Source organism: Scomber japonicus, chromosome 4 (genome assembly GCF_027409825.1).
Source record: "Scomber japonicus isolate fScoJap1 chromosome 4, fScoJap1.pri, whole genome shotgun sequence".
In the NCBI taxonomy this organism is placed as follows: domain Eukaryota; kingdom Metazoa; phylum Chordata; class Actinopteri; order Scombriformes; family Scombridae; genus Scomber; species Scomber japonicus.
In genome coordinates, this window is record NC_070581.1 from 11,376,326 (window position 1) to 11,402,669 (window position 26,344).

General features: G+C 38.7%; 1 protein-coding gene across 2 annotated transcripts; it reads left to right on the forward strand.

Annotated features, from left to right (window-relative positions):
* The first annotated feature begins 891 nt into the window (after positions 1 to 891).
* On the forward strand, positions 892 to 26,305 carry LOC128357030 (oxysterol-binding protein-related protein 2-like). 2 transcript variants are annotated; one of them, XM_053317256.1, is made up of 14 exons: positions 892 to 979; positions 13,193 to 13,539; positions 16,332 to 16,458; positions 17,626 to 17,701; positions 18,047 to 18,181; positions 18,833 to 18,930; positions 19,022 to 19,204; positions 19,298 to 19,405; positions 20,175 to 20,264; positions 20,481 to 20,601; positions 20,748 to 20,873; positions 21,031 to 21,154; positions 21,548 to 21,638; positions 22,392 to 26,305. In XM_053317256.1, exons 2-14 carry the CDS (start codon positions 13,503 to 13,505, stop codon positions 22,492 to 22,494), a joined length of 1,419 nt encoding a protein of 472 aa, XP_053173231.1. In that variant the 5' UTR covers positions 892 to 979; positions 13,193 to 13,502; the 3' UTR covers positions 22,495 to 26,305. The 2 variants fall into 2 exon arrangements, with proteins under 2 accessions (XP_053173231.1, XP_053173230.1); XM_053317255.1 differs by lacking the exon at positions 892 to 979 and adding an exon at positions 11,076 to 11,173.
* The last annotated feature ends 39 nt before the right edge of the window (positions 26,306 to 26,344 follow it).

The window sequence follows — 26,344 nt, forward strand, 5'->3', positions numbered from 1 at the left end:
CACTGACATGAAACATTCACAAAGCCATTCAGTACAGAGATATAGATTCCAGTCATTCTCATCATGTTCAGTTAATCTGCTTAAAGATATAATCAGGAGATGACTGGAATATGAAACCATGTGTTACACAACCCACTTGACGTTATGTTGGCTGATCAAACTACGCATACATATGTACATAATTCTGGTCTTAATCTGACTTGTCGTAGTACTCCCTGTGCCATTCCTTCCTATGTTACAGGATGTATTGTTATCGTTCAGTCACTCTAGCCATTACACCTGATTGGCTTTATTAATAAAGAACTGATATTGATGTATTGATACACTTTAACATGACACTGATTTTATATCTTTTGTAGACCAATCAGTAATGTAATCATTGCCAGACTGAAAATATGATGAATGTTTCAATTCTGCACAGTACTGCACTTTAAGTTGAACAGCAGACTTGATTCTTTGTAACACACATATAAACAAAAACAGTTTTCAAAATACTGTTGAGATAAATTAATTCTTACTGAAATATTTGATCGTATGCATGAATCCAGGGTTTCATTTATTTACATTTAGTTGACAAATTAAATTAATAGATTAATAAGAATCTATTGTTTTGATTCAGTAATCACTAATTCTACTGCTACTACTACTACTTGTTCTACTACCACTAATAATAAAGAATAATGATAATAAATAAAAATGATGATGATGGTGATGAGAACAAAAACTACAACAAAAGCAAAACATGCCAAACATGGGTATTATTGCATGTTTCCTCATATTTTGCCCCTAATCTGATTTGTTGCAAGTACTCTGCGTTCCATTCTTCTCCATCTTTCATTGGCTTTAGGCCGTGTCTGTCATTCCTCTAGCCCCGCCTCCACTGCCAGCGACATCCGCCTCTGTGTCAAATCGAGACTACACACTAAAATCCTGTTCATCTCTCTGGACTTAAAGCCTTCACCCTGCACACTACGCCGAGGTAAGACGTGACTTCTGCAGACATTGTGCTGCTCTGTCTATGATTTTCTGAAGTGCTTTTACGGTTGGGCATTTTGCTTTGTCTTTTGTGTACAAGAAAGGTTGCTAACTATGCTAGTTAGCCACTTTTTTTTTTTGTAGCCCGCCCGCTAACATTAATGCTAGCTGTCAAAAAGCTCCCAGACGTCCTGTCAGAGTTTGGGCTGTCAGCTTGGTCAGTGCTTTGAAGGACAAGCAGTAGTCCAAATCATCATTTAATTGACTTGCTCTAAGTTGAAATAGTTGGCCGAGGTTAAATAAGTGAATTGTAAAGCTAGATCAGTTGCTTGACTGTATGTGCTAATGTTAGCAAGCAAACATAGTTTACGGTAGCACAGCATTTGGGATGGGTCTTCTTTTGGACTTATGTAGGGAGTTGGACGTTTTTAAGTTCTCCATAATGATTTTATTAACCATATACAGCTCGACAGATGAGTGATGTATAAATCTCTAATTAATGTTAAGTCATTGGGCTTTTTGTGTAACGCAGCGAAGCAGTGTTAGTAAGCTTTCTAGTATGGAAGTGGTACTGTCAGCTCATCTGTAGAAAGATGTATGGCCACTGCCCCGGAGCACTTATCTCATGCAAAGTGGAGGTTAAAGTAATCTCCCATCGAGTTTAATAATCCCAACTAACAGTGGGGAATGTTCCCTCTGCCTGTTTGTCTTCTCACTGCCTCATCACCATCTTCGTCTGACTCACAGGAGAGACTAAACAAAGCTGTCTTTTAAGGTTGGTGCACTGTAGGTCACTGACTCCAAGGTCTGCAGTGACACAGCAGCTCTTCCTGGTACAGTACACTGACCCCCTCAGAGGCACAGATTGTACTGCTGCGTCAACTGGCTACAGATGATGATGCCAGCTGAAAAAAAAAATGCTTATGCTAAGATTAAGAGTCTGTTTAGAAACATACCTATACCCCATTGTTTAGTATATTGAGAATATTTTGACTACCATTTGAGAACAGAGCATTACAATAACTTATAACAATAATGCAGATAAAGCTTTGCTGATACAGATGTGTTGAGACACTTTAACCTTTACCCAACATAGAATATTTAATTTTAACAAATCAGTAATGAACATGGATGGACTGAAAATGTGATGAATGTTATGGCTCTGCACTGTACTGCATTCTTTGTATTTTAAAACACAATTTCAATTGATGACAATTTTCATAAGTTATTGATGATTTGAATGAAATATATTCTACTTTAAAAACTATAGCATTTATCACCCAATGAAAACTATTTGATGCATAATATAAAACATAATTTAAACCATTTTTCACATTTGAAGATTTTTGGATGATTATAAATATGTTCCGGCCCTAGAGAAAGTTCACGTAATATTTGTTTAATCCTAGCTTGAAATCATGAGACTTCTGTAGGCACTAACCTGCTGATTTTATATTGCTACATTATGAGACACCAGACCAGTCTCTTTAGAACTACAGCTGTTGTCATTTTGTTATGCGTCTTCCTCCCAAAGGTGCCCCCTTAGTTAGTTGCTATAGTGATGGTCTCCATTTGAAAGGGGAGCATCGCACTGATGTACCGACGGACTGCCTGCAAAAACAGCAGAGCGAGGCAACATAGACACATGAGAGATCACGCTGTTTGTTGAGTCCCTCATTGTCCAGATGAGTTTTATTCTTTAACTACTGTATAAGAAACGTTCGATTAAGCAATAATGTTTTGTTGACTTCTGTGGTCGCATTTAAGGGAACAGGAAATAACTTTTGCAAGAAATGTCATAAAAGTCGCGTTTCAACACAGCTGAGAGGAGTATTGCAGCGATGGCCACATGAACGCACGTGAAAAGAAAACCAGCAGAAACACAGATTAGCAAGTCTGTCACCCAAGTTGTAGTTTTTGAATATGGAAACACTGTATATTTCACCATGGAAGCCTTTATGGCTTACTTGTTCAATCCTGTTTTTTTCCCTCTGCAGTCAGTTACTGTGTGAAGCATTGATCTTTCCTTTTTTGTTCCTTTTATATCTGCAGTGGCACATGGGAACAAGGCAAAGTTTGAGCTAGACTAGGCAACCATCCAAGCAACAGAGAAACAATACAGTGTGTATAATTTATGATAGAGCATGCTGCAAGGGAAGCAGGTATCCAATCAGGAGCCTGTCTGGTACTGAGCCATTGTGCTGCTCTGCTTTGTTTTGATTGGCTCGTGGTCACAGGGAGGCTGTGCTGGTCAAACAGGCACAAACTGTGAGAACGAGTCTGGTACAGATGCACCACGAAATCAACACACTGTCATTATTGGCCAATATAGGTGATAAGTGATAAAGATACTAGACTTTTTTTTGTCAGATTGTGCAACCAGCTCTTTAATAATAAGCTGCTGCACAAACCAACTGAAAGAAGACAATAAATTATTGAAGCGAGCCTATAAAATGAAAATGTATCACGTCTTTGTCGTCTGAGAACAATCCACCGGTTATATTCTAGACTTAAATATTTAGTCTTCTTTGGCAGGACTACCAGAGCACCTCAACACAGACGCAAACACCGCTGATCACAAAACCTGCCTTTGTGCACATGTTTTATATGCACTCAGAGAGCAGCGTCACAGTGTCAGCGTTTGTTAAGGGCGGACACATTAAATACGTTTCGAAACGAGATGCTGAACAGGCAGCAAGAATGATCACAGTAGGTTTTTACCTTGAGCAGGTATTGTGGGAACATGCAGACTTACACAACTCGCACACGCGGGTGTATGTGTGTGTGTGAAACTGTGACTGGCTTTGAATGAGACAGTATGTTTTGTTTACACAAGTAAATGAGTTCTAGGTGGAGGAACATGAAGATGACACGTTCATCACTTCAGTCAGAAGCAGAGGCCTGGTGAACTCTTCAGGATTGACCTCTGCACAGGGATTGCAAAAATACTGAGTCTTGGTAGCCTGGAAAACCAGAGAGGTGTTTCAAAAAAGATGATTTCCAGTTAAATCAGACTCAATTCAGTAAGGCTTATTTTCAGGATATCCTGTTTCAGAAAGGAGGTTTGAATAAGTGACTTGAGTTAACATGGATTTTCTCCAGACCTACCTGGTCCTGGTCTGGGTTAGTCTGCAGGTTTAGCCTCACCTCAGCAGTGTTACAATCAATCTGCTAAACTGAAACACTTCAGAGTTCCTCCCCAAAGGTTCCCCTTTCTTAATTGTTGCACTATGAGCATGAGACAGTTTGCACTTCATCTTGCATATATTTTGAAATGCTGCATGTATTGTGAAATTCAAATCTGAGGTCTTTTCCAGTCTGAAATATCTGCACTGCACCTGTGTGGTAGTGAAATCTGTATTTGAAAAGCACTGAAATTAAAACAACACCAACAAAAGGTGACCTACTGTATGACTGCAGCATTATAGTAAGAAACATTCTCACCATGCAGTCTCTCTTTAAATGTCACTTAAATAATATTTAAGACTCAGACGCCCACCACACCCAGCCAGCCTGAAGGTATTTAAACAGCATCCAACTGTTAGAGAGTCCTATGTGAGCACATAGTTGTTTAATGGTAGTTTGCATCTGTACGTTTTTTTCAGGACTTGTTAGACAAAGAACTTCAAATTACTCATGTGGGAGTTGAACCTCCAGTGTGAGCAGAGTGCTGCAGACTGAGATTACAGAGATCAGTATTTATCTCCATTTGTCTCAAAGCAAAAGGAGATCACAGCTAGTCTGCAGCATGCTGTCCAAATGTCTCTTGCTTGGTTAGCTGCAATATAATATCTCTTCTCTAACTCTTCTTCGTATGAAATATTTAATATGTGCAAACATCACAGTTTTGTCTCTACATATTTGTTTTCTTCTGTACTTGATGTCTCTGGTGTGTGTTTCAAAGTCATGAAATAAACCAGACTTGACTTAAAGCCCCAATCAGACAGAAGTTTTTTTAACTGCCTGGAACGGCTTTCTCTAATTGTTTTCAATGAGAGTAAAGTTTTCCCCTCACGTTTTTCTGCTCTGTGCACCTCACGAATTGAAAAGAGCTCGGCAGCATAGTAAGTAAATTGAGAAGGAACCAGTCAGTGGTGGTGAAGATAACCATAGCGCTGTGTGACAAACTACTGGTAGCTGTCGCTGGATACCTTGAGCTGTGTGATTTTACCAGCAGTAGTTTCCATGATCCAAACAGAAAAACAACAGGCCTGGAGCAAGTTCACTTCACAGCTAAATCACTGTTAGGATAAGGACAGGTGATGCGGTGGTTGCTTAGCGACAATTAAAAGACGCGGCAAGCAGCTCTTTGTTAAATTGTAGGCTTCAACAAAAACAGGCGGCCTGGGTATGTCTTTCAATTGAGTTCATCCTGGTTATGTATGTTTGAGTATTTTAAGATTAGGGTTTCCACACAGCTTTTCTGAGCCACTTTTAGGGAAAAAAACCCTCAGGTCTTAGCTGTTGTTTTCATTTGTTAACAGAGGACTTGACTTAGTCTTCCAAAAATCTTGTTTTCAGTGATTATTGTACAAATCGAGGCACTGAAATTGGAAATAATCTTATTCTTATTCCTGTTCTACTCGTGCAGCTGTGCTCATGTGGACATTTGTGCATTTTTTCCTTCCGTGGCTAATATTTATTCACCTCTAGTTATTTTTTATGCACTAATTCATACATTTAGAAACGTTTCATCTGTTTTCAGGGGCTTTAAAAGCTTAAAGTTGTTATTGTTGATAACCTGTCACATCATTGGTACGTGTGTTTGGGTGGGACAGTGTGTGTGTCTCCTTTTGTGATTTACTTCCTGTGTTGATGTCCTCATCTAAAGCTCTTTGGTGGTCATAAAATATTAAAATATGGTGTAATTCTCATCATTTAGTTCCTCTGCGTGTTTTTTTTTTGTATCCCTCACTTGCTCCTCCTCAGCAGAATTTTGTAGGTTCCTCTAACATCCTCATTTATCTTTTTCTTTTTCCCTGCTGCGGCGCTGTGTGATTTAAGCTGATTGGGTACAGTAGTATTGCTGTAGTGGCTCTTGAGTTTTATGTCTATTCTGCTGAGCAGTCATTAATGTAGCCAGCGGTGCAAGTCCTCACTCTGCAGACCAGGGGAGATGTTGTTGATGTTAGTTGCTCCTGTTAGTGGGTGTATTCTAACAAGGTTAGTCTTGTGATTGAGGTTGTGTAAATTTGATGTCATAGTACTGGCGGTCGCGCTTTAATAAAAAGTCGTTTGTGGGCTGTTGACATTTAAACCCTCTCTTCGTTATGGTCTTGTGATATGTACTTAATTTCCCGACCCTCAGGCACCCCCGAGTTCCTACTACAGATGATATAAAGTCCTAGATTTAGTTTTAAATGAGCAGGTCATGATATAAATAGACATATATGTGACACAATATGAACCAGTTTCCTCCTCCTTTTTATGGTTTTTATCTTGCATTGTCCTGATGTTTTTCAGGGTTGAGATGAAAACAGAGAGTCTGGGACATAAAATCACTCCAAAACCTGTTTCATTTTATATCTCCTTTTATTACCCTTTTTAAATGTTGTTTTTTCTGCATTAGATTTTAGTGTCACTGTAAAGTAGGGTAATTTAGGCCAGCTGCAACTGTTTAGTATGACAAAAGCCAGTGTGGTTTGGCAGTCCAGGACAAGTTAGTGCTAATATTTCCTTTCATTTAAATGTCAGTAAGTCATTTTGACACAATCAAACAAGGTGCCTTTGAATAGACGCTCACTGAACACTGGACACTGAACAGTCTTTTCTTTAATACAGCCAGAGCTTTGAAACAATAAACAAGCAAAAACATAAGTTTAAAACATAAGTTTGCTTCATTCAATTTTACTGCTAATTGTTAAAGCTGTCTTCCAGTGCTAGTGTCACTATGGCCGCAAATATTATGAATACTAAGATTTACATATCTAATAGAATAGTATTACTGAAGCTTTTCTACATTTGAATGAGACAGTGGTAAAATGGGCATTGTTTTGGCTTTAGTTTAACACACATCTCCCCAGAAATGACGTCATCCAAAGACAACTTGTGGTAAATGTCTTTTCTGCACAAATGAACACACAGACAGTAACCACAGAAAAGTGCTACACTGTTTCGGACCCTGACTCAGCAGCCTCACTGTACCCCGTACTCCCAACAGATCCTCACAGGACAAAGCCGTTCCCTTCATCCTGTAGCTAAAACATAAAGCAGTAGTTTGGTAGAAGTTAATGGAATGACACACGGCCTCAGCTTAGTGTGTACTGCTGAATTGGGAGCGCAAAGACTTTTTGGTAAGCATTTTGGGATTTTGACAGTTGTATATGTTACAGGCTTTATGTACACTATTTAATTACAGCTTGTGTGTGATCAGTCATTTGGCCTTTATCAAAACCACACAGCTCTTTTGCCGTTTGTGTTTCCCTATCTTACAGAACAGTGAAAGATTTAACAGATGATTAAAAAGAGGCCGCTTTGTTTGCAACACAGTTTCTGCACACAATGTGACAGCTGCCATGAGTCTGGGTTGTTCATTCTTGATTTACCGTCGCATGAGGATTGCGTGATGTTTTTAATATTGGAAAAAGGAGACGTGCAGCTGAAAGTACCAGAAAAGGCAAAAACTCACCGTCTGGAAAGTGATCACAATCATTTGTCCATTGTGGGAAGCTGCTGGTCTGACCTGGCAGGACAAATGAGTTACTGAGCTCCACCAGTCCCACATTTTTTTTTTACACATTCTCCATTCCCACTTTAATCAGAAATGTTGTTATTGGTAACAATGAAGCTTGACTTGTATTAGGCATTCATCTTATTGTGTTCCTCTGTGTGTGTGTGTGTGTGTGTGTGTGTGTGTGTGTGTGTGTGAAATATGACTCGTGGTACATGTTTCACAGGCTTTAGAGGTGTGTCACTTATTGAGGTAGGTGTGTACATACAAAGAAAGAGGTGTGTATGCTGTACTGTATCAGTACCGGGTTCCGTCCTGCATGGAAACAGCTCTCGTTTCTAAATTTATTTCTCTCTCTCTCTCTCTCTCTCTCTCTCTCTCTCTCTCTCTCTCTGCCCGTCTCTGTCCCTCGCTCGCTCTCTCTCTTTGTCCCCGCGGCTTTGGATGTTTGTTTTTTTTATCATCCCTCGGAGGACAGCACGGAGAGACGTCGCCAGGCTAGTAGCTACACACTGGACTTATGAGCGGGAGATCGGTAGGTTTCGTCATTGAGGTTTAGACTGATTGGCAACGAGGTTATCTACCATTGAACATTTTTGGACATTATGGTTGCCACAGTAACAAGCTTGGGTGATACCTGTTTGTTTGGTTGGTGATACTTGAGTGTCAGTAGTACTCAGTAAGATTAAAGGCCTTAATGCTGTAATAATGTGGAAAACTAACATGCTGATACAGTCATCTGATTATCTGCACTAACAGGAACATTAAATTCCTTTTACAAATGCTGTAATGTTGTACAGGTGGTTAATAGTTAATAGCTACTGTAGTATCATTAATCTAATAACCTTAAATGAATGGCCATGTGTCAACAGAAACTCTAATGTTCATATGTGGAAGTTAATCATGGATGGTCTTATCCGATGTCTTCTTATTTTTGGGGGTGATTTAACAACACAATACAACAGATAAGAAAACTTGTAGTTGGACTAACAGAAAGTATGACTAAGGGGTTTAGACGACAACCGTGAACCACAGTGTCCCCAGTTTGAATCCAATTAGGGACTTTAATCGAATCTCTTTTCTTGCCGTTTCCTCTCGTCACTGTTGCAGTCTAATAAAAGCATAAAAAGAAAGTACAATCTAATTTATTTAAAAAAATTGTACTTACAATACAATTGAATATTATTGAATAATAAGCATACAAACATGTATTTTTAAAGATATTTGTATGTATGTATGTAGTGTTTTTAGACTTATCTCTTCATTGTTTATGATCTTACTGTTTTGAAAGATACACTTTTATAGATGTGTAGTTTAAGTCCTCACATTATTCCAACAATTAGGTTAGAACAACCATTAGATGAAGTCTGTGAAAGAGGTCATGTTGTAGTTTGTAATAGATAAATTATATGCCCCAAATATGTATATAAGCCCCAAAGTTAAAACAGTAGTTAATGTCTCAGACTTTATCTCTCCAACTCCTCTGACATGAGAGCCTGACATTAGTTATTTGCTATAAGCTATTGTGCATGTATGGAGGAATAGGTCAAGTGGTGTGTGTGTGTCTGTGTGTATGGTCCCATGTCTGTCACGGTTACGTAACAGCTCACGGGCGTCTGAGACAGAGCGAGCGATATGATCTGAGATCCTGTTGCAGCCAATCAGAGAGCTCTGTGTGTGTGTGTGTGTGTGTGTAGGAATTTCTTACATTTATCTGTATGATTAAGGAATAGAAAACGGAGTTGACTGAAAAGTAGTAGAAGTTTACCAAAAATAAAATAAAAAGATGGATTAAATGTGGATTTCAGTGGACATTGGAAAATCGATTCCATTAATCATAAGAGGAATAATTTATGTTCATAATCAAGACTAGAGCATTCATCAGATTAATTAAGGTTAACATTTTAGCCAATATGCACTCAGGGATATTGCACTCTTAGTTTCTGTTCTTTTTCAAACAGGCAGACCTCATTATTGAGATCGAGGGTGCCTCTTGAACAGCGCTTCAGAGTCTGTCTCGGATCTTAGAAAGGCCAAGCACAGCCTGAGGATAGTCGTTCAACCAGCTGTTAGTTGTCACACTCTTTCCCAAGTGTAGACAAATAATCTAAAAGGGGTTTTTTTCACTCTTTCCACAGCAATCTTACAAAATGTGTCTGTTTTTAATGAGCTGTAAACTGAGAGCAATATAAGACCTGAGCCAGAAGTTTTACTCCAGTGTCCTGTGTTGGCAACATGATGCATCCTGTTGCTTCATACAAAATTAGAAATGTCTGGAGACTCCCAGGATCATATCTGGAAGAAGAGTGTTATGAAATTAGGGTTAGGTTCGCTTTAACACAGTCAACTCAGGCTGGATATTAAGGGCTTGCCAGCTCCATCTTTTTTTTTTCTTTTTTTTTTTTTACCCGGTCTAGGAGGAGCTTCAGTGGGGTAATGTTCATGTTGCCTATTTCAGAATTCAGATCTCACAGAATGACAAGGAAGGTCAGTAAAGCATCATTATTCATGGTATGAATGGACTCTACAGTTCAGGGTTGCAAAGTGTGGCTTAAGTAATGTTGATCATGTAATAACTCATGCAAATCAGGCATTCAGCCATGTTTGCTGTATCCAAAGACGCACAGGGAGGCATAACTCGCTTTGTCGTGCAACACTGTTTCATAAGTTTTCATTGTGCGTCTTCAAACATGACACTTTCTGTGCTCAAATATTATAGTGACTAGATGTCAACCTTGCTTGCTTGTCATATTTGATCAGAAAATGTAGTTTGCTGAAATAGAGTCTCATTAGCTGCTGCAGAATGACTTAGAGGAACTTTTTTCAGTATTGACTCGGCAAGAATAAATTCCCAAACTATTTGGGAGCACTTGTTTCATGTTTTTAGTATTCTTTGCAGTGACCCTTTTATATAGATTCTGCTAGAGTTCACAGAACATGGGTAGACATTGAGCACTGATGTACAGAAATATGTATGATAAGGGTTGTCACAGACAGGTGTAGTCTTGGATATGTTTTGGTACACAAGTAGATGTACTGTAGTTTGTGAAGGCTGTCTTTATATATTCAGGTGAAGCAGAAACATTTTTGAAACTTGTCTAGTTAATTTGTCATATTTCCTCCAATCTGTGTTCAAAAGTTTGGGAGTTCCCTGGATTGTTGGTTTACGTGGACACAGGACACATCAGGCTTTGTCATGTAGATCTCCTGGTTAGATAAGCCTCTCTGATAAGCGGTCAACTCCCTTTTTAAATGGGATCTTTCTGTTCTGTTTTGAGGTATTGACTATGCTGTTAGTTCAGCTAAATACCAGCCGGTCATCCATTTTGTTCAGCTTATCGATCGTTGACGCTGAGGCCAAAGTTTGTTCATGTACTGAAGGCGTTACCTGTCAGTGGCCAAGATAAAACCCTCCCACTGAGTAATAAGACAAAAGGCAGAGAACAGAGTGGAAAGAAAAAAGGGGGAATTAAGAACTGAAACAGTAAGTCCTTTTGGGGATTTAACCAGGGAGAAATTAGTGTGCAGGTACGTACAGTTTTTGAATGTAAAACGTTGTCTGCTTTAGAAATAGTAGATAATAAGTCTGTGTTTTGCTCATAAAGCAGTTGGCTTTTATTTTGAAATGCAACCTAAACCTGAAAGCTACAAATGAATAATGTCTGGATAATGAGCAATGTTAACACAGGGAAATATTTAATGTTTGGTTTTGCAAATACTGAAGGTGCCATAAAACTGTAAACAAAGCTGTTCATATAGACTGTAAAGATGCTTGTTCAGGGGACTAAACAAACCATGTATTACAGCTTGTTTTATATCAGGTTTCTGAGTTTGCATTGAGGTGGTCAGGACAAACACTTCACATGAATAATGTAAAAAAAAACAATTAGACGTGAATATTTTCTTTTGTCTACATAGATCACTGCTTTTAAAGCAATTTGGAAGTCATATAACAATACAATATTTTCCTCATAAATAGGGTGACTTGATTAGGGCTCAGTATTGTCTGAAAATGTTATATACAACCAACTGTTCAGTGCATCAGTGTTAAATAAAGAACGAAGATGTTTATGCACTTTTTCAGTTTTCAATAGTAAGTAGGCTTGATACTTCATGTGTAACTCAAGATGAAATAGATAAAGAACTGAATTTAGCTTTACTTTGTGTGAGGAAGTAGAGCCCAGCTGTGTGGTGGTGTTAAGCCTCATGTTGAGTTTCTGTTACACATGATATCAGAGTATATGTCAACACTGTTGTATTTACTGTATGGGCTGTGTCATAATGACCAAAAAGGTTTTATGCCAATTTCTGACTAAAGTGAAGCAGGTTATGGTCGTGAGCGTTAATGCATTGTAGCTGAGCCAAGTGATATAAATATAAATAAGATATCACCTTTTCATAAAGAAGAATAATGTGAGCAGTTTCATTCCACAAGCTGTTTCACTTGTCGTGACTAATTGACGCTCATTCACCCGCTGGTATCATTTCAAGCCTGTATAATGTACTGAGGGATTAAACTGGAATTACAGCCTGTCAGTTAACTGGTTCCCCCGTCACTGTTTATCACCCTGTCACCTTTTACACACTGACATTCAACAGGATGGGGAAAGTGGCGTCCTTGTAACACACATTATCAAAGCCAGTTTGATCAAAGGTTGTGTACTCAAAGCTAATTTAGTGAAATGCTAAGGGGCCCAATGTGTTTCAGTTGCTCATTCTGTTAACACTTTGTAAAGCCTGTCAAGATCTCTTAGCATCCAACAATATATATAATATAATATATATGTGATTTATTTACTTTTTGAATTTCTGCAGTTTGTTGCTAAATGCTTTTGAACATTGCTACCACTGCCCTCATTTTAATATAAAGTGAGGTAGAGATTCAGTGCGTTTTATTTTGGAATTTGCAAATTAATGGCAATTTGCGGTGTTGAGTTTAAAAGTTTACAGAAACAATGTACCAAACAGAAGGCAACAAAGAACCAGAATGCCTGCGACAGTGGTGTCCTGATTATGTAACTACTGGACTAGAAAACTCTCTGTTTGCACCCAGTGGGCCATGATAGACAAGATTGTTGCTGAGCCAGACTAAGCAGATTTTTAGCTGGTAGCCCAGAGAGCTGTGAATGTGTCCCTAAATAAAGCATTGTGTGCCATCTGAAATCGTGTAACTGCTGCTTATGGAGGACCAGGAGCCAGTAATTAAAGAATTTTTTGGGGGGTCAATAAGTTCAAAATGTAATATCAGAATATGAAATGACACTTGATTGGTTGATTGACCTGTGAGGTTAAGGTGTTTAGGTTCAATCAACTATCATCAGTCAGACTATGGGAATTTCAGTGTTTGTTTAGCTCTAACATACAGTATTAACACTCCAATGCAACACAATCAAATATCTAACCCCAGGTAATGATGATGTATCCATGTCTTAAACTTGACTTAGGTTCAATGCCAGACAGACCTGACCTTTGCTTTAAACATGACTCTTCAGTTGTATCACAGTATACTAAACTCAAACTTATGCGTTTCTTTTTTTGTCTCTACAGGTTTCTAACTTGCTCAGCAAAGCCAAAACCACAGACTGAACTCATCAGCTGTCAACCAAACAGCAGATTTGCTCTGATCGACATTCCCTGGTGTCAGTCTTCATTTGCTAAACCATCCGGCAAGAAAAAAAAAAAAAAAAGATCCTCTGGACATCGAACAAATATAGTCCTGTTGCTGTAGTGAAACTCCAGAGGGACCTTGATTGACAGGTCTCCCTCCAGAGGAACTCTGAGGGGCTGCCACCAGAAGAGACATGTGCTAGAAGTTGAACATCTGTCCTGAACGACTGGTCGGCTTTGACTCTAGAAGATGAGCAATGAGGATGAATTCTACGACGCCGTCACAGGTGGGTGCTCGAGGGGAGTGTGTGTGTGTATATATGTGTGAGTGTGTCAGTCTAGATAAGATTTCTGAAGGTCTACTTACTACTTTTTTGTGTAAGAGAGACAAACCAGTAATGCTGTAAATAGAGCAAATTTCCAACATGGTGACAGGAATGCTCTTCTTATGGATTTTAACACAATTGTCTTGTTGGTGTCCATCTAGTACTGTAGGATCTTTACAGAATTTTGATTATTTTTCTTACCGTCTCACCAGGGATTGTGACACTGGTTTTTGCTGCGCGAGGCTGTCAGTCCTAATTAGATGGTCTGTTTTTGTCCCCATCATAGAAACATATCAGCATCCAATGCAACCCAACCTGCCTTCATCTGATGATAAGTTTAATAATTCAGAGGTCTACTGCTTCACGGTCATGATCAGTAATGTCAGCAACACCCTGAAGTCTATGAGAAAGTAAAGCCTTTTATCATTTAGCATTTTTCTGCTGCATTTGAAACAATAAAAAGAGAGACTGATGAACAAAGCAGTTTTTGTTGTATTTAATATTTTCCAGCAGGAGCAGTTCAGTGATGGAGGGGGGGAGTCAGTTGGTTAGTGACAGCCCAGAAATAACACTCAACTCTCTTTATCTGATGTCCCGTCTAAAAGAAGGCAGCTAAATGATCACAAATCCTCCCGACATCTATTTCTGATTTATTTTAAGTGGTTTTACATTTCTGCAGAGATCTCTGTGGAGGGATTAAATGAGTTGTCTATCAAGTCAACACTCATGGGATGCCATGCATGTGCTAATGTTACAGTTGAAGGGTCTGATATCCACGCATTAGCTAATGGCACAAATACAACTGATGAAAACAAATCCTTATAGGGTTACTCTGACTCACCAGGATGGCGTGCCTCCCTTCTATGTCATGATGATTATTTACTATTAGTGGTGTAGCTCCAGTAGCGTTCCACTGGTCTGACTGTCTAAGCACTTACAACAGCTGCATTGTCCTATATTGTTTAGAGACTATTTTGTTCTTTTGTTGGTTTTAGAACTTGCTAAAACATCTCTGAAGGTGAATCAGAAGAGTCATACTTGTGGTGTTTGTGAAAGCTGGGTGGTGTTGCTAGGATATGATGCATAGTGTCCATTTAACAGAGTGATGGGAGGGTTGGTGTAGGGTTGAAGGGCAAGACGAGCAGGTTGTTCTTTGTCAACAGTTACCATCAATTGTTTTTTGTACCTTTACTGCCACCATGTTCATGTTGTGTGATATTACTTGCCGGCAATGTTGGTGCTCATTCATAGCTCTGTAGCTATTGTTATCTCTTTTCTTATAGCTTGTTGTTTTCATGCAGATATAGATAAAAAATTCAAATGAGTGTGTGTGCCCATCTGTGTCATTATTATGATCATCTTACTAATGTGAGACAGATGCAGACCGGTGCAGATGTATTATTCATTAGAACGCATGAACCAGGTTAGCCGTGATCAGCATCAGGTGACGTCCAGCTTGGCTTTAGCATCTTGTTCTTACCTCAGTGGACCTCCAATTTACACTTTTAAGATGTTAACTAGAAGTTATAAAATTATCAATATTACCTCTGTCCTTTCTCCAGAATCAATAATTGATAAACATAAAACAGTGTAGGGTTAGGGTCTTCATGGGAGCTACAGAAGCTTGGATGATATAGACAAATAAATGCAATTATAAACGCATAGAGGCTTTTAGCACATTTACAACCCGAGGCTCTGTCTTTATCATCTTCACCATGTCCAGTTTGAAAACATTTACTAATAATAATTGCTTGTAAGCTACTAGATTTTGGGGTCACATTTGAATGAAACGTGCACATTGTGACAGGCAGTATACTAGTCTGGGTTGGTGTCTGATCACTGTATTTCTGGGCCAGTAGTGATTATTGGTGGATCTTGAATCTCAGATGTGTTGGTCTTGCGGGTCTTGGAGAATGTGAATAAGTTGAGTTAATATATATAATAATATTCCGCATCATTTCTGTTTTTTCCATTTTATGTTAGAGATTAATATGAGTGTATACACCTGTACCTTTGACATAATCCTCACAGTTGAGTTTGTGTGTTTGCTAAATGATAATAAACCTTCAAGTCTATTTTAAGCTGTTGTGTGGGCCCCACCTTGAATTCATGGCAACTCCAGCCTGCAGCACTAATACTTACTGTAACATGACGTGTTCATGTTCTAGCTACCAGATGTAGGTCAACACCTGCACGTTTTTCTTATAAATAGCTTCTGTAACATTTTTTGTAATGCAACTTTAATGTACAACAGATAAAAAGTAACAGAAATACATTTTTAGACGCCATATTGGGTGATTACCTGCCAGTCAATAGGCATGTCCTTCTATGACTTTTGTGGAGTTCCAGTGAAGTCAAGACTTTTTCATAACTATGATTTCTTTTTTTCCCCCTAAGATGCCCTTAGGTTGCAGTGTCAGCATCACAGAGCTGCAATGAGCTACTGTATATTTTTTATGGCTGCATAATGACAATTTATAAATATTTCACCATTATCTGGTCTGCATTGTATTTCAAATCATGAGATACGGGAAAAATAAAGCTTTTAAAGTGGTCCACTTCTGTGCACTGAAGAAGTTCTTGAGTAAATAGTTTCAGAGAGTCAAAAGAATTTGCAAGACAAACACAGACAAGACGTTCTTGACGCAAGACTGTGTGCAAATGTACTGCATTGTCTGAGACACTTCTGTTGCTAACAATAATAACAGCTAACCCAAAATCCTAAATCCCCTTGTGTCCCTTCTGTCTCACAGGCCTAGATTCGGACGAGTCGTACGAGGGGGTGTCGGAGGCCAGTTTCAAAGATGCACTGGTGTTTGACAGCAGCAGCCAGAAGAAGAATGGATCAGTGCCACAGGAGAATGGCATCAAGAAACACAGGTATTGCTGCATTCCCACATTCCACCTGCAGCGGGTGCATTTGTTTGTCACTATAGTATGTTTTGTTGGGAAAACTAATTGAATCCACCTACCGAAACCAGTACAATGGGCTGGGCTGGGTCGAAATTCTCACTCACTCATTTCAAATGCCTTTTTTGGTGGTGCCTTTAAAATGATGATAATGATAAGTACTGACATGTATTACTGCTTGTCCTGGGAAAACAGGTGGTATTCTTCAGTACTTGTTGTTATGTAATATGGTAGGAATTTGAAATATTTTGCATTTCTGCTTAAGTGAAAACTAATGGATTCTCAGATGATTTTCCTGATTAAACAACGAAGTAAAAATGTCAGAAAATAGTGAAAAATGCACATTACAGCTCCCTAAAGATGCTGATGAATACTGAGATCTTTATTCCCAGGCTTCCTCTTTCTGGGTGTGGAATATTAATATGTCTCGTTGAATAAAATAAACATTAAAAAGAGAGGAGCCTCTTCATGGCTGTCAGTAAGGGACTGACCGAGATGACTCATGCATACAACCACAAGGATCCACTTAAGGATCTCTGTCAGAAAGAGAGTGCTGTCTCTTTCCTTTGGCTTTTGAGAGGCTTGTTCATATAAACATACTGCTCTGTCTCTGTCTCAGGATGACAGATTTGGGGTGTTGTGTTTCTTTCTTTCTCATTCCAGCATTTGCCAACATTTCTTTCTAAACTACATCTATCATTTGTGTACCTCCATGCCTCCTAGCAGACCTGAAAGACCACATGCTCCACTTATCACGGTTTTTATTCTGACAGAAACACAAAACATCTGATTGTGTTGGTACTGATGACTGGTGACTGATGACTCATGACAGTGATATGAACCACAGGCATGAGAGAACAGAATGATGTGTAACACTGTTTCTGTATCAGCATCATCTTTTCAAATACTTTTGTGATGTCTAATTCTGAACAGCAAGAATACAACTGAGACACCCTGACACTTAAAGAACTCAATGAAACATCATAGGTGGAGGAAGACTGTGGAGCTGATGAAAACAGTACTACTTGTTTTAACTTAAAGAGAGTTGTTGGGTTTTTTGTGGGAAAACTGTGTTTAAGTCATTAGTTGGTCAAGAGATGCCAAATCAATTGATTCTGTTTTCTTCTTTCATTTCAGGACATCGTTACCTGCTCCCATGTTTTCCAGAAACACTATCAGTGTTTGGAGTATCCTGAAGAAATGCATCGGACTGGTGAGGACAGACTGTTTCCAGATACAAAGCAAATACTACTTTTCTATATATACAGTGAATGACAGTATCAATATCCCAATGATAATAACCCTGGACAGAGGGAAACCTCTTTATTGTGACATTTACAATGACTTTTTGACTGGTGCACTGGTGTCAAAATCAGCTGTGTAACATGTCGTTGATTCTGTAAGCCAATAGTTGTTGCAACATCAGTCTGCAGATTTTGGCACATTATCTTGTGTGTTGAATCAGTGTTTTTTTCTCATTTATTGGACAGACATATTTTGTCAGCAAAGGTCAATTTTAAAAGTTAGCTGAGGTTTACAGTTACTGTTTGCTTTTCAGGAACTTTCCAAGATCACGATGCCCATCGTCTTCAACGAGCCTCTGAGCTTCCTGCAGAGAATCACAGAATACATGGAACACACTTACCTCATCAACAGAGCCTGCTCGCTGTCCGACTCCATAGAGCGCATGCAGGTCAGAGTGTGACACACACTCTTTTGTCACCTACATGCATTTTTGCTTTATATCTCCACAGAACATGATTGGATAGTGAGGAATACATACACACCAGAGTGACTCCTCTGCATATAAGCAGCCAGTTATCATTAGATGGACTTGAAAGAAATAAACATCTTGTTTATTTAAAAAAAAAAAAAAAAAAAACTTTTTCTTTTCAAAATGTGTCATTAATGACTCATAATCTTTATCCAAATTAAAAAAGCTATATGTTGTGCTGCAGTGTAGTTATGCGATATTCAATGAGGTTGTGTTAGCAATTATTTCAAAGACTAAAAATGTTTCCAGTAGTATTGTGAAAATCCTAAAAGAACCAAAGCTTTTTTCTAATAAGAGGGATAAAAAGTTTTAGGATTTTTTAGAAATGTATAGGAATCCTAAAGGATCCCATTGGAAAGGGTGAAAATCCTCTGGGACTTTGACCGGAGGTTTTTACAGTTTGAAATCCAAGCTTGGCTACTTATACTATGGTGTTTAGTTGTAGTATTTAGAAACATATACACTCATTGAAAAAGATCAATTCCAAGTGATTCATATGAAAACACACAACACACATAGAAATAGATACACACACACTAACTAACATGGACTGTGTTTGTTTGTCTTCAGGCAGTAGCTGCGTTTGCTGTTTCAGCAGTTGCGTCTCAGTGGGACAGAACTGGAAAACCCTTCAACCCTCTGCTGGGAGAGACCTATGAACTCACCAGGTACACACAAACACACACACACACACACTTTTTAAGGTCAACAGCTTAAACAGTATATTTATCCTCTTTTCCTCTGCTCTGCCTTCCACAGAGATGACCAGGGTTTCCGGCTGGTATCGGAGCAGGTATCCCATCATCCCCCAGTCAGTGCCTTCCATGCAGAGAGCCTGCGCGGGGACTTCGTCTTCCACGGCTCCATCTACCCCAAACTCAAATTCTGGGGCAAGAGTGTTGAGGCTGAGCCTAAAGGGACCATCACACTAGAGCTACTCAAGTAAGTTTAAGAAAATGTGTTTGCGCTTATTTCATTATTGTTTTTATACATAATGTGGTCCTTATATTACATTCCTCTCCTCTTCACCTCCAGGCACAACGAGGCGTACACATGGAGTAACCCATACTGCTGTGTACACAACATCATCCTGGGCAAACTATGGATAGAGCAGTATGGTACAGTGGAAATAGTCAACCACAGGTAAACTATACACGCATAACAGCTGTAATGCAGTTTGTAGATCTTTAAATGAGCAGATAAAACATTCATGTGTCACAATGGAAGCTAAGCCCAACTGGGGAGCAAGAGGAAAAAATGAACTACAGAAAAAAAAAAAATCTGAACCCTCAGTCAAGTTCTAACAAAAAACAGCAAAAGTGACACTGTGATGTTTGTCTCTGGCAGAGCTCTTCAGCATTCCTGTCCGGCGCTTTTATTTACTTTGCCTGAAATGAAAAGCAGAGTAAACATGCTGCGGTCTTAATTGTCGAGTAAACACTGTGTCAAACAACCTCGGGATCACTTTTTTAAAACCTTTTATTTATCCAAGGAAGCTCTGCAAAGCTTGTGTTATCCTCATTTGTGTCACGCGCCGTTTCATATTCACACTGTTGCAAAGATTCACACCAGGAGCTGTGAAACCATCAAATCACAGTGTAGCTCAGCTGGCTGCTAGAGAGCTTTACTGTTGCACTGATTTCAACTGTCTTGCCTTGAAAACAAGGAGTTGATGGACTGGTCTGTTTTCCTGCATTAGTTTTTAATTAGTGAGGGATTCAATCACCATATCAATATTTTTACAAGCATGATCTCTCTCGTCTTATTTCATTATCTTTATTAAAACAAAAACAAAAACCCCACCAATATTTCAGCATTCCAAAATTAATTTATTTCATTTGACCTTTTAAGCTCAGTTGAATAATGAAAAGAAGGTAACTGGCTCTTCTTCTTCTTCCCTTTTCTTCTGCAGCACCGGAGACAAGTGTGTGTTGAATTTCAAGCCCTGTGGGATGTTTGGCAAAGAGCTGCACAGAGTGGAGGGATACATCCAGGATAAGAGGTTAGAGTTAAATCTCAGTTTGCTACATCAACTACAGCATTAACATTCAGTTATTTGATATCATATAAAGTTTAGAAAGTTGTTATATTAATTATCCTCTTTTTCTTCATCTGCCTCACAACACTTTTCTTCTTCCCCTCTCTTCTCCACTTTCTTATCTTTTCCTGCCATTCTCCTCTCTTCCTGCTCCTTCCTCTTCACCATTTCTCTGTCCAGTAAAAAGAAGCTCTGTGTCATCTATGGGAAGTGGACCGAGTGCATGTGGAGCGTGGACCCTCAGGCCTACGAGTCCCACAAGAAGTCAGAGAAGAAAGGAGACAACAAGAAAAACAAAAATGTGAGAACGTATTCAAAAAAGAAATCTGTGACTTGACACCTGTGTGAAGAAATAATGAACAGCAGTTTTTAACATAACCGCTCTAAAATGATTTTGGTTACATGTCTTTGTATAACAGAGGTTAAAATGAAGTGTTTTATTTCCAGGAGGAGCAGGAGGGAGCGGTGAATGATGATGCAGATGACATGCCTGAAATCCAGGAGACAGTGGCTGTGGTACCAGGAAGCACTCTGCTGTGGAGGATAGACTCCAGACCAGCACACTCTGCTACGGTATGAAAATATACACACACACAGGTTCAACTCAGACAATCCATGCTTGTCCCTCAGTGCCATGAAAGAGATGTACTATTGACGCTTGATTTTGGTCTAGGATTGAGCAGATGTGATGCATTTATATATGTTCCTAATTCCTCTCTTCCCTCCTCAGATGTACAACTTCACCAACTTTGCAATGTTTCTCAATGAGTTGGAGCCTGGCATGGACGGCATTTTGGCTTCCACCGACTGTCGCTTCAGGCCTGACATCAGAGCCATGGAGAATGGCAACATGGGTAATTTGATTAAGAAGTCTTTTATCAGTGTTTAGTGGAGTTCTGTTTGCCTGAACATAGTTTGTTTAGCAGCAGTGGCATGTAGAACCTCTGCAGTTTTAAGATACAATGTAATCTATAGTTACATTTAGATTATTTTCATAGTACGTTGGATAAAAACCCCCATCTTGAAATGACTCACAGAGTAGATGATAATAAGGCAGTTCTGCCACCTGCTGGCTGTCTGTCACGCTCTTTTGTGACATTGTTGATCCAAATGTTTAAAGAACAATGCAAACAACTTTATTATCCTAAACTCAAGAAAGTATTCTAGCTCACATCTCTTTTACTGGACTCATGAACTAAACGTTACAAGCAGCAGACATTGTGACTGTGTTGTTGTGACTCATGCAGATGAGGCCAGTCAGGAGAAAGAGAGACTGGAGGAGAAACAGAGAGCTGCCAGAAAGGAGAGAGCCAAGAATGAGGAAGAGTGGTCTACAAGGTAGGACACACACACATACACACACACACACACACATATACACACACACACACACACACACACACACACACACACACATACACACACACACACACACACACACACACACACACACACACACTTTGACAAAAGCAGTCCGTTATTTATTCATTTATTTAATCTTTATTTAAACAGAGGAAGTTGGCTCCACTTTTACATCGAGACCCTGTTACAAGAGTAGAGACAAACAGAACTAGATAAATCAAGTCACAGTTAGAGAATGATCATTTGAGTATAATGTCGTATTTGGACTTTGAGGTAACATTGCAGATTATTCCTGACACTTAAAGCAGGTCTTCCCTCCCTTAATTCCCTTAATCAGAGAATGAGCTGGAATGTAGAGAATACAACGCAAACCTGAAAGAAATCTCCTCTTCACATGCAAAAGGAACCCCACAGAGTTGTTTAGTTTATGGTATTGTTGCTTTCTGAGGGCCCACATCCAGTGCCTCCTCCTTTTCCTTCATTATCTTCTAATTATTGTCATTTCAAAATTAAATGTGACGATAGCATTATTCTGAATTTGGCACACTTTTAGGTCTGTACTTGCTTCAACACATCAGAGTTAGACTCTTTCACATCTGCTTGTCACATAACATGAAACGATAATATGAAAATATGCATAAATGAAACAAGAGAAAGCAATATCTCAACATGCTTCACTCCTTGTGTGAGGTTTTTGGAGTGTACCCATAGACTATGTGCATTTTTCAGATGGTTCCAGAATGGCACCAACCCGCACACCGGCTCCCAGGACTGGATCTACAGCGGTGGCTACTTCAATAGGAACTACCAAGACCTGCCCGATATCTACTGATAGCCTGCCAGCCTTCACCCTCCTCCTCCTCCTCTTACTCTCCTGTAACCCGCGGTGATCTACCTGCCTGTCAAAAGAAGTCGGAGAGACATGTTTAAGAATTCGTTTAAACCCACCTTCATCTTACTGCCTTCAACATCACCTACTTTCTCTGTAAACTTCCCGACACACTCAGCGCATTGAAAGGACGTACAAAGGAGCCAAATGCCTGTCACTTGTTTCAAAAACAGCAGCTTGCCTTGATGTCTATTGAGTCTTCAGGTCTTTTTTTAACATGTTAAGGACTTTACACCATCTTCACTTCAGTCTCATCATCTCTGTGTGATTTCTCTCAACTAACGACCAGCAAATGTCTCCCATCTCTCTGTCCCAGCATCGTTTAGAGCACAATAACCATCTTCTTCCTGACCAGTCCCAGTGGGAGAGAGTTGGTCCGATCTGAATGTGTAACGTCTTTACAATCAAACTCTCTCCTCTGAGGAACCGCCAGCTAAGCCTCTGCATTTTAAAACAGTCACATGGGTCATCAGAGAGTAAAAACAACATGAAAGTAGGACATCATAATCACAGCGATTAATGGACACGGAGGGACACCCAGTCAACGGGGAAATCAGGGATGTGAATGCTCCTTTGACTGAAGATGGATCATGAGGATGAATTTTTTTTTATTTCTTTTTGGAAACTTAAAGACACAAACACTCAAAAAAATCACATGGATGTGTTTTGAGGAACAAAATTATAAAGATTTATTGTGTAATAAATATGGTAACCTTGGTTAGGACCAATGAAATAGAGACATAAGCTCATTACTGTCCATGTGTCATATCCCTAAAATGTTAGGTATCTACTATTACTGTCCCATCACACTCCACTTCATCCATTAATTACTAGAAAACTGATGTTTCCTCGACAGCAGAGTGGAATGTTTAGCTTGATTGGAACCAGACAAGAAACCACATGTGATCTGATGTTTTCATTTGTATTGAAACATAAGAAGAAAAACAGACCTTAATGTTTGAATGTTTCTGTGCTGGCTTCAGAGTCATAGCTGATACGAAGAAAGCTCCACACAAGTGCAAAAAAAAAAAAAAAAAAACTGATTTAAATAGAAGTAACTTGTAAATGCAGCACTTTGCTAACCAGAAATGAAATGTGGAGGAAAAAAAGAAGAAAAAAAACAACCCACCCCCCTCCCAATTTAACACCAGTAACAACTTGATCAAATCTGTGCCTGCATGTGCATGTAAATCTGAACCCAGAAGACTAAAGTTACCTCTACAGAGTTCAACCTCCCACTGAATGATTTTGACGTTTAAAGCAGATGTGTAATCCCCAAATTAGACACACTGAGATCCCTGAACAGTTATTAAATTAAACATTAAACATTCATTGTGTGAATGAGTGTGTAAAGAATTACAGACACTTAAAGCCATATTAACGACAGAAGAGTGGATTTGCTGTGTGAGTGACAGGGATTTGACAATGTTAACTCTCAACATTGATATTTTTATTAATCTTATTGTCACTATAGCATGATTTTAAAAAAAAAAGAGAGAAGAAAGCATTACTCATGTGGGTGTAATACAATGTAACACGCTGCATTATATATTCTGCTCTACGCCTAGGTTGATGAATGTTAGTGTTGCTTTTTCAGCTGATGCTGATTGTAGTGAGGAGGAGGCAACAGATCATCAGCACATCAAGTTTCATTTTCAAACTAAATTTAATAAGAAAGAAGAGAAATGCACTGTACTGAACGTTAGCACAAATATGATTGTTGACAGTTCTCCAGCTGATGGAGTGATATTTAGGTTTTTTTTTTTGGAGCAGAACTCTTGATGTACACAAACTTGTCACTCTTACATCTCACGCCGAGTTTGCTTTTTCTCTGCACATTTTCAATCATGTTAAGAACATTGCACCCAGGAAATATTTGGACTTTAGCTGCTCTATAGAGTCATCTCGTTGTTATGGTAACTTTAGGTAGCTGACTCTTAAGTATTGTGTGTTTCATTCCAGCTGAGCAGGACTCAAACTTCCACTCCAAGCTGAAATCATGCAGATTACAAGATTGACTGGACACTGAACCACATGAAAAACACCTGAAGTACAAACAACACATTTTACTTTCAGTTTATAAAATGTTTATGAAATATTGGTGTTTAATTTGTATTAATAACCAGTGAACCCATATTATAGAGCAAATAAATGTATAGCTCCAAGCATGGATAGAGTTTAAAATCCCCATCTATTGGTTCGCGGTTCCTATTGAAGCAGATAGGAACAATTATTAAAGTTTTTTTTTTCAATGGGTCTGGCTCATATAAAACCTTAGTTCACCTCACATCAGAATGTTAAGTGAAAATGATGTATACACAAAACCTGCAGACCTGTTTGCACTGGTGAAAATGTGTCTCCAACTGAATAAGCTGTTCTTTTTTTTATTTTAATAGAAAATGATAGTTTCACTTCTTTTCAAATAACATGTAACAGAGAAAGTGCAGCAAATCTAATGTTAATGCTGAGTTTGAAATCTCTCCAGAACCTTTTCAGAAGTCTTCAGAACACAACATATGTACAAAATACACACACACACATTTTCAGCAGTGCATTTAGGATCTATGATGTATTCCACAATGACTCTATGCAACTTTTGCACCTCATGTCAGATTTGTTATTGTACAGTAGCTTTACATTCCCCTTACTCCCAACAACAACACACACACACACACACAACCTCTGCTACACACAAGTGTCTCCAAATAATGACTTTGCCTTCATAGTTTATCTTAATATATTCCAGATATTAGGAAATGATTATAACTTGTCGAGCTGCTTGGCACCACAGCCATGCTTTTGTCACATCTTGGATCAACTTAACTTTTCATTTGTTGTTATATGTATGTCCGTGTTATGCTTAGTGCCTGAGTTTTTATGTTTCCCTTTTCTCCTTAAAAAAAAAAAAAATTCATGTGCGTTATTTATGATGTTTGAAGTTTTATGACTTATGAATTCTGTGGTGTCTTTGTTTTCCTCTTCTTTTTCTTGTATAGCCAATTCAAACAGCCTTAAATTTGTCTTTTGCTAACAAATCTGAAGTGTTTGTAGAAGAGCTGGGTGGAATCAGTTTGAAGAGAAAATTCATTCACAAGCTTAAACACTTGTACATTTGTCTTTGCCTGTCATATCTGTTAGATTTACTAGCCAACACAGTATGTAGGTGCAGGCTTTGTGTTCCCACTGCAAATTCTTTTGGCTGCTAAAATCCTGAATTTGGTTATTTTTCTGCTTTTTTTGTTGTTAAAATCGTATTAATAAACACTACTCAAGTCACACTGTTGCAGTCGGGTGCAAATTGTCCATGTGGAAAAAGTAAAGCTTTGCATGTAAAAGTAATTCCAGCTGGTTAAAATGGTACATATGGAGCGGTCACATTCATCCGTGCTGATTCAGACTCGACCTGTTACAAAAACTAATGTCATTAAAGTAGATGTAGGTTTTATGTTTGCTTCCAGTGTTGCTTATTTCTTTTAGATTTGACCCTCCTCCTCTTGAACTGTATCATGTTGTTGTCAATGTTATGTATGTGTACAAGTGCTGCACAGAGGTAATCACAAGCAAAATGGCATATTATTTTGTGCAACTGATTTATTTTTATAGTATTTAAACCGTTTTTTTTTTTGGTGAGAATATTGTACCAGATGTTTTATTTGGAGGTGGGGGACTGTAAGGGGGTCGTATCCATACCGTGGACAGCTTGGTAGATTCATGAATGGGGAAAATGTCTACTAATAAAATCCTAATTTCAGTTTTTCGACCATGTCTCCTTTTTTTATATGAAGCTAATGGT